Source organism: Zophobas morio, unplaced genomic scaffold (assembly GCF_036711695.1).
Source record: "Zophobas morio isolate AGI-343-1 ecotype UQ-CSIRO unplaced genomic scaffold, CSIRO_AGI_Zmor_V1 ptg000005l, whole genome shotgun sequence".
In the NCBI taxonomy this organism is placed as follows: Eukaryota; Metazoa; Arthropoda; class Insecta; order Coleoptera; family Tenebrionidae; genus Zophobas; species Zophobas morio.
In genome coordinates, this window is record NW_026972110.1 from 14,990,291 (window position 1) to 15,003,076 (window position 12,786).

At 33.3% G+C, this 12,786-nt stretch overlaps 1 protein-coding gene across 1 annotated transcript in view; it reads left to right on the forward strand.

Moving 5' to 3' along the window:
* The window catches only part of LOC135145808 (uncharacterized), a 475,573-nt gene that overhangs the window by 374,024 nt on the left and 88,763 nt on the right, over window positions 1-12,786 (forward strand). The window contains exon 8 of the mRNA XM_064077949.1: window positions 12,706-12,744. Coding sequence (XP_063934019.1) covers window positions 12,706-12,717 — 12 coding nt within the window. The 3' untranslated portion in view covers window positions 12,718-12,744. The remainder of the gene's footprint in view (window positions 1-12,705; window positions 12,745-12,786) is intronic.

The following is a 12,786-nucleotide window of genomic DNA, read 5'->3' on the forward strand; positions in this document are numbered from 1 at the left end:
GTCACATCAAACTAAATAACTACTCAGTGAAACAGTTTAACTTTTGCACAGTTACAGACGTATTTATTAATCATCAAATTTGTATATAGAACTGAAACTACTTTTATTGCTGCCAAATTTTCTACCAATAGGTTCATTTAATCAAAAATTAAACAGTTAGTTGAGAAATTACTTTTTATAAATTTGTTAGAAATATTTTTTTACAAACGGAAATCTGCTAGTCTTTTTATCCCTGTACTGCCAGACTTAGTATGAACACATGGAATTATACCGGAGGCTTCTTGTCAACTAGGTACCTCTAGCCAATGACACTCCTTTTTGGGAAATTAGATCTGTCACATGGGATAAACTAACCGTGGCGCACAAGTGATCAACATACAGTTACTCTACGTTTTTTAATTTTTTTCAGTCATGCTAAAATTCATGACAACATGATAAACTTCGTAACAGACTTTTAACTTTCGTGTTACAATATCTGATATATAAATAAATAAATGCATGCGCTGTGTTGTGGAATCAATAAAATGAGAACTTAATATATAGAGTTTTTATCCAGAATTCGAAAATATTATAATTTTTAAGTAATCGTATCTGAATTAATTCAACTAGAACATGCTGTATTTTGTTCTTTATGTTTCTTATTCTGTTTTTTCTGCTCTTTCTCTCCATATTTCAACTTGTCCATTAAAACAACCGAGAAACCAGATAACTTATCAATTTTAAGAATAGAATCAAAACAAAATAAGAAATAGTAGTAAAATAGCGGGTGATTTTTTGATTTTTTATCTAGTTATCCAAAAATTTGTTGCTGAACAAATTCGGCCGAAAGTAGGTCGCAACTTGACACAGTTTTTGGTTTCAAAATTTTTAAAAATTTTAATGAATTTAATGGGTAATTCAGTTTTTCTTAAAGATGTGCATTCTTGTGATAAATTCGCAATTTCACAACATAACCTGAATATGGGTTGTCTGTTGGTGAACTTAGAAAGCTACCTTAAGTGTCAACAAAAATTAAACCCTTACTGGATTTAAAATGATTTATTTATGATCAGTAACATATTTAATTTAATTTACAGCAATTGTTGTAATTGTTAGCCCCCAGCTTCGATACATAAATTGATTCGGCGTTTCATATTTTCAGATAATATATTGTTACGAAATAAACCCATACGCCTCCCCGGTACAACGCCTATGGGTTTTCTAGTATGTGCGACGATCATGGGTGACTCATCGTCGATGACGGCGGCTAGGTTGCGTTTGCATAAAGACAAGCCGGAAATCTCGATTGCGGGGTGCATAAAAACCTCGAAGCGGCGTTCGCGAACCATCCAGAGGAATGTATAGGTTTAAATAGAGGCCACCTTCGGGAACGAGTCAGTCTCAGTGAACGAGTGAAGTCCAGATAATAGGAGAAGTAGAGTCTAGTCAAATCCATTCCAGTTCAAGTTATTCTGCATATAATCGCAGTATAGTTAGTCGTGTAGTTTCGTATTACTGCGAAATAAAACACATTCACACTCTTGTATGATTCTCACTTTTAAGACTTCAATTATATCCACTGATTGTTTAAAAATAGCGTTTTTCAAAGTCAGGAACGAGAAATAATCTAAAGGTGTCAAATCAGGGGATCGAGGTGGGTAAATGTGAACTGTTGGGAGCTAATTAAACGGTCGTCATAAAATTATCTAAGGAAAATTCAAACTTGCTTGAGCTATATGAGCTGTTGCGCCGTAATGCTGAAATGGGCCCAAATAGTCGCATGGTACACCAAACTCCAATTTTTTGTGGGTGTAATGGTGCTTCTTCAAAATAATCAGGATTTTCTGTATTGCACATTCTGATATTTTGGAAGTTTACAACTCTGATAGATGAAACCAAAAATGTTATATGGAGAAGATATATTCTATATATACGAGTACATATTTTTATGGTAAGAATTTTCTAAGAATTTGAATCTGATATCTCAACTTACTTCAAAAGCCCTCTTTAAGTATGTATGGGGATTATCATCCATAACCTGTCGGTCATTTTCAACTGCCTCGAGAGTTCGTTTTATCAATGTGCAACTGCCTGGTATCGTCTTAACGCTGCCAGTCTCACGAAATAATTTTGTCACATAAATGAGTGCCATAAAATTAGTTTCCAGAACAATTAAACCAGGAATATTTCCACGAAATTACTGAAAATAGGATCGGGCTTTATACACCCATTTACCATTCACTTGCTGGCCTTTACGAAAGTAAACATGAATTACTTATAATCTTCGGAGAACATTTTTCTTCAGATGAAAATTTTGCATTTGTGCCAAATCACACCTGGATAGTTTTGAGTCACTCTCAAATAAAGATGTAGCCTTAAAAAGACTGATTATTGTCGAAAATTGGAAAAACAATAACCCACACTAATTTGCGAAAATGTAACAAAAGCAGAATTTACGTTGTTAAGCCCCGAGATTATACTCAACCCACCACAGCACAAGTTGTATATTCTAAGAGACGACCTACGTAATTTGGAGGCATAGTGGGCAGTGAAAACTGGATCACAAAAGGAATCTTTTTGATCACTCGGTGCGCTGTAATAATATGATGTTTATTCCCACAACACCAAAAACACAAAATATTTGTAGACGCGTTTCGCCAACCACACTGGCATTATCTGGACAAAGATAAATTAAAGTTTAATTACAACAAGACGTTTATTTATACCCTAACTAAGACTCATCCCACTCCACCCACTGATTGGGTCTTCACCAGTGGCGTAGAAGCGCGATTTTAACATTAACTACATTTTTCCTTTTAAAAGATTGATCCAAGGTTCCTTCGACAGAACTGCCCTCGCTCTTCCAACAAATTTCTTTGATAACATTTATAGATTAAAAACCAGTCATGTAAATGACACCTCGAACCCCGAGAGCGTAAATTCCAAGGAGGTGCCGTCCGCAGGCATACAGACAACGTGAAATATATTCATAGCAATTAACCAATGGAAAAGAGTGTAATATTATCAGTGTAGATGCTTAACTTCAATTGTTTATGTTTATACATCGAAATAATGTTACGTATAAATTTGTTTAATCAAGACGTCCGTGAATGAAATTTACAATTATTGACAAACTTGACAAAAATATTTTTTTTAGTTCTTTTTTTTATTAATATTTCCTATACTAAAAAATTTTAAGAACAGTGATGATGTCATGAATTCAGATCACGAGCCCATCTTGAATTTGTTCCTCTACACTTTTATGGATTCGGAAAGTGTGGTAGGTTCAGAATTAGGTTTGAGTATTGGAACATGCACTGAAAACTGTGCTTCGAAAACGAGGAAAGCTCGATCTTATCAATTCTAAATAATTGTTTTCTTTTGTGCTTAAGCTCAGATTTAAGTAGGATGAAATTATTCAGTTCAACCGTATTTGAAGCAACGCAGTTCTAAAATTAATCTCGTCTTCTCTACAGAGTAAACAATTAATTTTCAGTGCAGTTTAAAAAAAAAGGTTAAACATTTGAAGTAGCATGAGGTAGACATAAATTTAGATTAGTCTTCATAATTGATACTGTCATTAGCGCTTCATGAAAAATTATCTAGAAAATCAGACCATCGACAATAAAATACGAAATTAAAAGCAATTTAGAATTAACGTTCTAAGTATGACTGCTAAATAATATACCGTATTTGTAACCATTTTAGGTAAAATTTCAGAAACACGTTTATCATTATCAGTAAGTCTATTTCTCAATGTCAAAATTATGACACTGGGAATATTTTAATGTATGTTGTCAAGTTTAAAATTATGGCAATGCTAATCGATCTAACATCTACATTATTTATCTTAAGTTGTTCGTTATTTTGAATACATTACAGTCAATAAATTTTTATATTGCCACTATAAAATAACAGCAATGACTGTATTAATTAATCAAAACTATTTTTTGCTCACTGCCTTACTACCCAGTAGATTGCTAATCTTGCAGAGATGACCAGGAAACATTTATTACAGGGTTAACATCACCTCATTGTAAAAATACTGTAGTATGTTAAAGCAGCTTGGTTTGAGTCATTTTGTTTTCGTTCTCATCACATTCACCACTAGCAGGATGTTTATTTATTTTTCAGATTTCCTTGGAAATTTGTTTTAATTATGATTACTTAAGCTTTGACGTCTACAAAGCCCTAATCCGCATTTAATGTTGAAGACAAATTAATTAAAACGCTGATTTTCTGCATGAAGTTATCTTTTTCTAGGAGCTTGATCATTAATTTAACTAACGACGGTATTAATCCTGCACCAGCAGCTTCATTTATAAAAACTAACCATCAATTTGTTAACTAAAACGTAAAACTAAAGCAAAATATAAAGGTGATAAAAAATAACACCACGACTTCGTCTTAGTAAACAACTTTGTAATCCCTTAATTAAAATCATCTCCGGAATGTCATCCTTTACCTTTAGAAATTACGTTTTTAATTATGACGTTATTATCCCATTCCCATTGAACGGAACACTATTTCGAAGAAAATTGCACCTTAAAAGTGCCATAACGGAGCAATTTCCATATGTTGGGAACGTATGCATATTATGCAATCCAGTCTAGTAAGACTCAGCTCCGCTTCGTAACTGCAACCTTTTGTTACTTTAGACCCAATCTCCACGTTGCCGTTAATTTATATGAAAAATTTATCGACCTTGTGTGAAAGCTTTGAAGTTAGCTACAAAGACGAAAGGTCGGCATCAATTTTCCGTCACTCTATTGTCATTCGCCGAAGAAATTGTTTTGTGGAACGAGCTCGCAATTCCGGTTGCGAGGGGCGACCATCCAAAGGAGGAAATCTGCATACATCCGAGCTCTAATTTGTACAAAGTGCACACAATGTGACACAGTCTGGTCAAATCGAGCAAGTTGCACACGACGTCACGTTAGCCCTGCTAATTTTCCTGCAAGGAAAGCTTCTACACTATAAAAGTAAATTGAAGCTCACACAGTATGCGACTGCTAGCTGAAATCTGGAAAGCCGTAATCCGAAAGAGATTTTAATTTGGGAAACTCGCCGTGAAAGATAATAAAATCTACTTACACAGCTATAGCGCGACCGTGAAATAACTGCGTCATAACAAAACGACAATTTCAATTTCCGACATAATTACCCGAAATGGGTCGGATTATGGTGAGAACATCGTTAATCAAAATCAAGTTTCAGCGGGATATTGTACCGAAAATGTCCAAAATTTTCGCCGCGCTTTGAGATACAGACACGAAGGACGTTCTTTAAGCTTTCATTAATTATTTGCATAATGCTGAAAGATTTCATTTCTCTTCGGGTCTTTTGTTACTTTACCAGCCTTTTGCCACAAGGACTTTTGTTGCGGAAAGACAATACTATTAGAAATGAACACAAAGTATTTTCATTGGAGTGAAAGTTGCTTTTGAGTTAACAAAACATTTTTGTTGACTTCAAAAAGCCTGATTTTTCTCATTTTCACTTTCATCGACGTCTTGCTTCAACTTTTTTGTTTGCTTTTCAACACAGGAAATCAATCAGGCATCATTCGGGGATTGTTGCAAAGGCATTGATCCAATATCACAGTCTCAGCTTTCACTTTCGTCAATATTTTACCGAACCTAAATCTAACCAGAAGCACGTGAAATAATAATGCGCCGTATTTACTATTTAAATGCGGATTGTGCACTGAGGTAAATACTGCAACAGCATTCTTTATTTTAATTACATGTCGCAATAATTTATGGAAACTGCTGTGCGATTCTAGTGAATCTGCTTTAAGCATAGACGTCGGCAGTAGCTATCTAATATTCCAAGGATATTTAGGCTTTAATAGGAATAATTAATCGTCGCTGTCTTCCGTATTAATACGAGCCCGGAAATGTCATTTACAACCTACCACCTGAAGGTAAAACTTTTTGACTCATTAAGCTACGCTATTTTGCACGAAATTTACCCAAAATAGACTGCTTCTACTAATGTACTTTTCGTGTAGACATTATCTCATTAACTATTTACTCCGGCGAAGACGGTGTTGAGGAAAATCACTTTTTAAACAATATGATCAACGATAAATTAGCTACAACAGTTCTTGTGTTCTACAAGAAACTTTCTGGTTCTAAAAGTATTGTTGTGGAGCACAATGACGACGCCGTCGAAAGTTTCGTAACTGTGAGCTTAATAGGAGCGATCTTTTCATTGCAGAGGAAATTTTAAGTTTCCAAGAGGGTAATCATACATTTCAACACGGAAACTAGAATTTATTGTTTTAACATATTTTGAACACGTGTTGCGTTACCTCTTATTTACAAAAAAGACATTATCTACAAAAAATTGCTCAGCTTGTCAGTGTTAATTCAAAAAGGGCGAGAATGTTGGTACAGCTTTTTTAACTAAATAACTATATATTTTAAGACATCAGTTTTCAAATGTTTAATGAAAAGAATTATAGTAAATAAGTTGTTTTAAGATAAAAATTGAAATATGTATAACTTTCTACAACTTTAAAAGCTGTTATTACTTTGTTCTCGTCTTTTTTTTTATTTACATTACAAGTTTTGAATAGATATTGTTACGAAAGAAACCCATACGCCGCCCCGGTACGACGCCTATGGGTTCTAATAGTAACGGTGATAATGACTCATCGTAGCCGAGCGGGTTACCGGATGTCTCGATTGCGGGACCTAGAAGAACCTCGAAGCAGCGTTCTAGATCCATCGAGAGGAACGCACAAGTTTATATAGAGGCCACCTGTGGGAACGATTAGGATTCAGTCAGTTCAGTCCACGAGAGTACAGCCAAGTTGCGCCAGATTTATTTTGTACATAGTCGCTGTGTAATCAGTCGTGTAAATTTGAGATATTGAGAAATAAATTGTTGGGTTTAACCCAGGCCGATCTTAATCACCCATACAACGTAACAATATTTAATAAAATTTACGAAAATTAAACTACCAATAAAATTTCAACTGCATCCTAAGAAAACGAAAGCTTGGAACATGTTATAACATCGCAAGATGCACCGACGTTTAGGCTTCTTTAGTGGCAAATGTAAGAAGATTTCAAACATAAAGATGTCATCTTTTCAGATTTGTGCATAATATTATTGCAACTGCGACCAACCAAATTAGTTAAAACTCTGGAGAATTTAAAAAATATATGCAAATTACAGATTACAGTATAGTATTATCTGTAATTTAGCTTCATGATAGTATTTTTCTAGTGATAATCCTTCGAAACTTAACCGGATGACTTAATTTCTGAAAAACATGCAACAAAGTTTTATAAAAATTTAAAATGACACGACTTCAGAGTATTTCCTTAAATAAATAATAAAGCAATTAGTCTTTATTTCAAAACGGGTAGATCTATCATGTTGTTTTCATTCATAAATTTCATCAGTTCAAAGTCAAGTTTTGAAGAAGCTTTAAAATTGTTGACCGTTTATACTTCCATATTCAGTGATATTGGTCAAAATAAGTGTTTTAAACCAGACTAACTTTTAATATCCAGGGCAGAACATAGAGTAGTTTGCAAACGTCGAACAGAGGCGTATATGTGCTATGTTACAACAAATTTAACTGAGATGTCTACAAAGGTGCTATAAAGTGGTAGAGTTTTAACTTGTTGTGTGTCTTTGTATCTGATTTCCACGTATTTATTATACAGTGTATTATACAAAAAAGGCTCATAGCTCATAGCTGTCTTATTTTATCGAGTAGAGCGTTGAGCTAATTTGAAAATTTAATTTTTAATTTTTAATGTTCATTTCTTTTTAGTCTGCGACATCCAACTTTTTATTTCCATATCGTAAGCGAAGGAAGTATTGTATAGTTGTGGAAGTTTCATTTTACCTTATAAAATTTTATTGGCGATAACGAGACGGACAGTAAGGAATATTTATGGCTCACACCAGTTCACCCAAATTTGTCGGAGAACATTTAGCAGGTAGTTGTACCTATAAAATAATGGTCATTTTCATTCGTGAGTAACGATTATTCTGTTTTGTAACATTTGGGGATTACCGGCACGCGACAACTTTAAGTTGTAAATATCTCTTGCTATATAAAGTGGTCTTTTGTTTCCGTTTGTCTGTCGTCACTGTCGATTTTTATTAGATCTCTTAAACTACTGGACCGATTATTGCGAAATTTTATATGCATTTTTTCGGATACTCTGTCGATGGTAAATTGCCTACCAAAATTTATCTAATCATCCATACCAAAAAATTTATAACGTCCGCTGATTGTATTGGGTACTTAAGGTTATTTAAATTTTTGAAATAACATATGCCTATACTCGTGGGTTATGAATCTCCCATGCTTTTTATCACAATTTCTTTACAAAAAATTTTTTGTGCAAAATTTTCCACCTGCTTTACGCATGCGATATCTCGCTTCTGAGCGGTGCGGTTTAGAATCCCATCCTTAGTGAGAGTTTTTTTTTGCATTGTGACTTGTATTATCATTATTTTTTACTTATAGGGGTTAGCATAATAGTTATTTATGTATTAAGGGCATAATTAGGGAGATTATAGCACGAGGGAATGTTTAAAGTCCGACGAAGGAGGGTTTTTAATTTCCCGAGGGCCACAATCCACAATTATGCCCGTGGTACATACAACGTTTTTCTCTATTTTAGTTTCTAAAATATTTTTAACGAAATTTTGAGGATTTCCGGCAAGATTGTGTGAATTGTGCCGATGCTAACTTTAATACATAGCTGGCTATTATTTTAATGTTGTTATGGATACCCCGTTGTTTATTTGTTAAATAATTAGATTTTCAAAATGCAAACTGAAGAAGCGGAGAACATTTATTAAAAAAAAATTTTAGAAGAATTTGAAGTTGGTGAGGAAATGATTTCATGGAATATTATTTTATTAAATTCATAACTTTAATAAAAATGTTAAATATCGAAGCTTGTTTGAATAATTAATTAATGTAAATGAGTCGTTGCTTAGCAATTTTTGACTGATTTGTGCCATAAAGGTCAATTTATGCCCGCATTTGGGTGCTTGTAAACAAGATTATGATTCTAAAATATGTAGAACAAGTAATATAAATAAAATTTTTCAAAATCATATTTTATAATTTTTCAAAAAATCTGTATTTGTTCGATTGAAGTTCTGTTTAAATAACTTTACACTATTTTTTTAATAACCTAAATAATTAATATACCTTAATATTTTCAAACATGATTTAATACTTGCAATAAAATTTTCTATTTAATTATTATTTTCGTGTAGAAGAAATTTAGTTTTTAAGTTTAAATCCATAACAAAAGTTATGAAAATTGTTAAACTTGCTAACAAAAATTTTGACCTGAAGCAACTAAGTTTGTATATGCAAATGACTGTGTTAATAAATTCATCACAGTTGTTCTGACAAAAAAAAACAAATAAATTTGTACCACTTTTTAAAAAAGTGTTCCTGATACATCAATGACTTTAGAAAAAATGTTTCTATAAAAATCTCAAAAAAGCATAGGATGTCATTAAAAAAAAAACGCGTAGAGTAGAAAAGATGAACTTTAGGTCCCTACACATTGATTTTTCAAATCAGATCGTAATATATTTAAAGCGATTTAATTTAGGTGTCATACCATGCTGTTCTCGAAAAAATAAGGTAGTTACAGGCCTGGGCTTTTTCCGGACATACTGTGTATATGTATAAAAATTGTCTACAGACCATTTAGATCTCAAGCGTAAGCGAAGGAAATATTGTAATAGAGTCTCATCAGACGACTGGGTACTTTTGTGCTTTCGCAACGTTTCATGGCTCCCAGAGTACGAAAAAAGTGGTCCTCTGTTTCCGTATGTCTTTGTATTCATGTCGATTTTGATCCGACAGATAATCTCCAAAACTACTGGACCGACTGTTGTCAAATTTTGTATGCATCTTAGAAATGCATATCATGTGAATGGTAAAACGTCAACCAAAATTTGAGTAATCATCCCCACTAACAATTTGGTGACGTCATCTCAAAGGAATCTAAAATAAAATTATTTAAATGTTATATACGAATCCGCTTTGAAAATTAACACAGTTTAATAACATTTTATCATTAACAGAAGATGTAAACATCCCTGGACTAGCCGGTAATAATGATAAAAAAAGAATTGTAACAATAATATGCAGAGCATTTCAATCGATTGTGCATTGCAATTAATAATTTTAGTCCTCTGTTTTGAGGAGACAAAATCATTCAAATCAAACAAATTTCTACATAAACACTCGAACGTAAGCATGTTATTATTGTTCAGATACGTTTTTCCCGTTAGTTAGTTCTTTATATAGGTATATTTTACATTGGCCGTACTTGCGCGAACCGCATCACCTTGGAATTTGCTCCCCCACAACGCAGGGGTTATCACAAAATAAAAAGTACAAAATCAATTTTTTTTAATCATTCAAAGAAGATGAATTTGTTGCATTTGTACTTCAGACGCAAGGGAAGTTCTGTCAAAATAAACTTCGACCAATTTTTCTTCAATTTAATAGTGTTATATTTCTGAAACTGAACTTTACATATAAGTTAAACATTGATTCATTTTTTTTTAAGAGGAACCTCAAGTCCATATCGACACCTTAGATATCGTACTTACATCCGTCTGACTTTACGTCTCATTATTTTCATTGTTACGCACATTTTTCAGTAGGATTTCAAGTATTCCCCTCAGAAGTTAAGATCACCTACTTACTTATATTATATAAATTTTAAAATAAACTATAAAATTCACTATTTTTAGAGTTTTCTTTTTTAAACAACTTGTCTGCGAATATTGAATTTTAAATCACAATTAAAATTTATTAACAAAATTCGAGATGGCCTCTTTGGTTACTTCAGAAGGATGAATAGAAAAGTTTTAATGAGCGTTTTACAATTTCCCTACAATATTAAAATAATATTCTTATATTATATTTTTCCACCAAAATCAAGATAATGACCAAATAATCCTCTATTTACATAGATAATATTCAAAAAACTTTGGATTATATACCCTTTTTATTATAATATAAATTTAAAAATTCGACGAGTTTATTTATTCATACTTATTAGTAGTGAACGGTACATTTTTCCAGTTATTAAAAGGTATTGGAGAAATACATACGTATTATGAGAAAGAAACAGACTCCTTAATTCAATTACAGGTTTTTTTTTTAATTTACCCTTTGAAAAATTTTGTTTGCAATATTACTCCATAGCGCTTAATATTTGTAATATTTACACCAGCATCCGCAAAAAAAGTTGCCGAGGACCTACGTAGGCAGTGACCAGTGTATCCATTAGCAGTAGGTAAACCCAAAAAAGTGGCGCCCATATCTGGCATTTTTAGAAAGCCGTTCTTCCTAGTTTGTTATGCAGTACATATTTCTGTTCTGTACAATAAAAAAAAAACAGGATGATTAATACCACAGGGAAATAGACCAGCATATTTACGGTATAAATGAAACATATTATCCACGCTGCCTTCATTATTCGGAGTTTTATTCTTTGTGTTGTAAAAATATTGATGATTAACGAGGTTCCCACGTCTTCAGTATCATCAACTTTCAAGAGTACGAGTTCATCTGCCCGGCATGACTCAACTACGCTCAAATTCCTGCAACCTACTAAGTATTGGAATATTAATATGTCTCAAATTCATGATTTTTGCTTGATAGCTCTGAGTTTATTTTCAAAAATGCTTAGATTTGCTCTTTTATCAGTAGGCCCAAATAATAGAACATCTTTGCTTTTAATTTTTGTATTGTAATATGGTCCATTTAGGGTATAACTAATTCCATATGTTGTCGACGTTTCATATCTATTAGAATATGATAAAGTAGGTCCCGCGTTCAGTCTGTCTGTGGTTTGCGCCTGTCGATGTGATATTTTGGATAGATTTTATTTCAAAAAACTTTACACTTTTTCAAACGTGGTTAGTTATACAAATTTTACTCCTCCTATGTTTTGTCATGGAGTTCAAAGATTACTACATATAGTGGTTTCTTAATTTCTTAACTCCGTGGAAGGTTTACCGCTCTAGTTTAATGATGTCAGGAAAAATCATACATTTGTCTCCTGACATATTTCTCGGATCTACGTCTCCGAAAAAAAAAGAGGATTTTGAATAGTTATTTTTCACATTAATAGAGTTATTATTCAGTACATGCAATACAAGCTTTTTAGTGTTGACAGAAAATCACCAAGGTACTCTAATAATTTACCCTTTACCGGTATTAGCGTCATAGCTGACAAGAATGTAAGTTATTATGTAAAAATACCCATGATAACTCGGCGTCACGTTACCACAAGCTTCCTTATCTCTTCAAAATCTAACAAAGGCTAATTTATATGGCGGTCTAATTTAAATATTCAGTACTAAGCATAGCGTAGCGTCTGTCCCGCATGTTATTTAAATGCAGCGTAATACAATCTCAATCAGCATCAAGTGTCGTGCATAATCCAGGCGAACTAAACTTGGCATGGCATTTGGACATTATGTAAATGCGGCGGCCCTCGACAGATGGCGACACAAAAACTCGCATGGTCGTCTATTAAATACATATCTGGAAGTTCCGGATAATGGTCCGCTTGGCCGTAGCATGTAATTTCCAAGTTTCCAGCACAAAAGGTGCCAACTTTGGCCCACCGATACCTCTATTACTAAATCTTTTGTACCGACCTGTAATTCAGGGTTTAAACGAAAATTTCTCTTTTTCAGATCCGGGGATGATACACCTCTGAGGCCGTCGTCGTGAATGTGAGTATACAATTATGGGAGAAGAGGTGCTTTAAAAGCGTC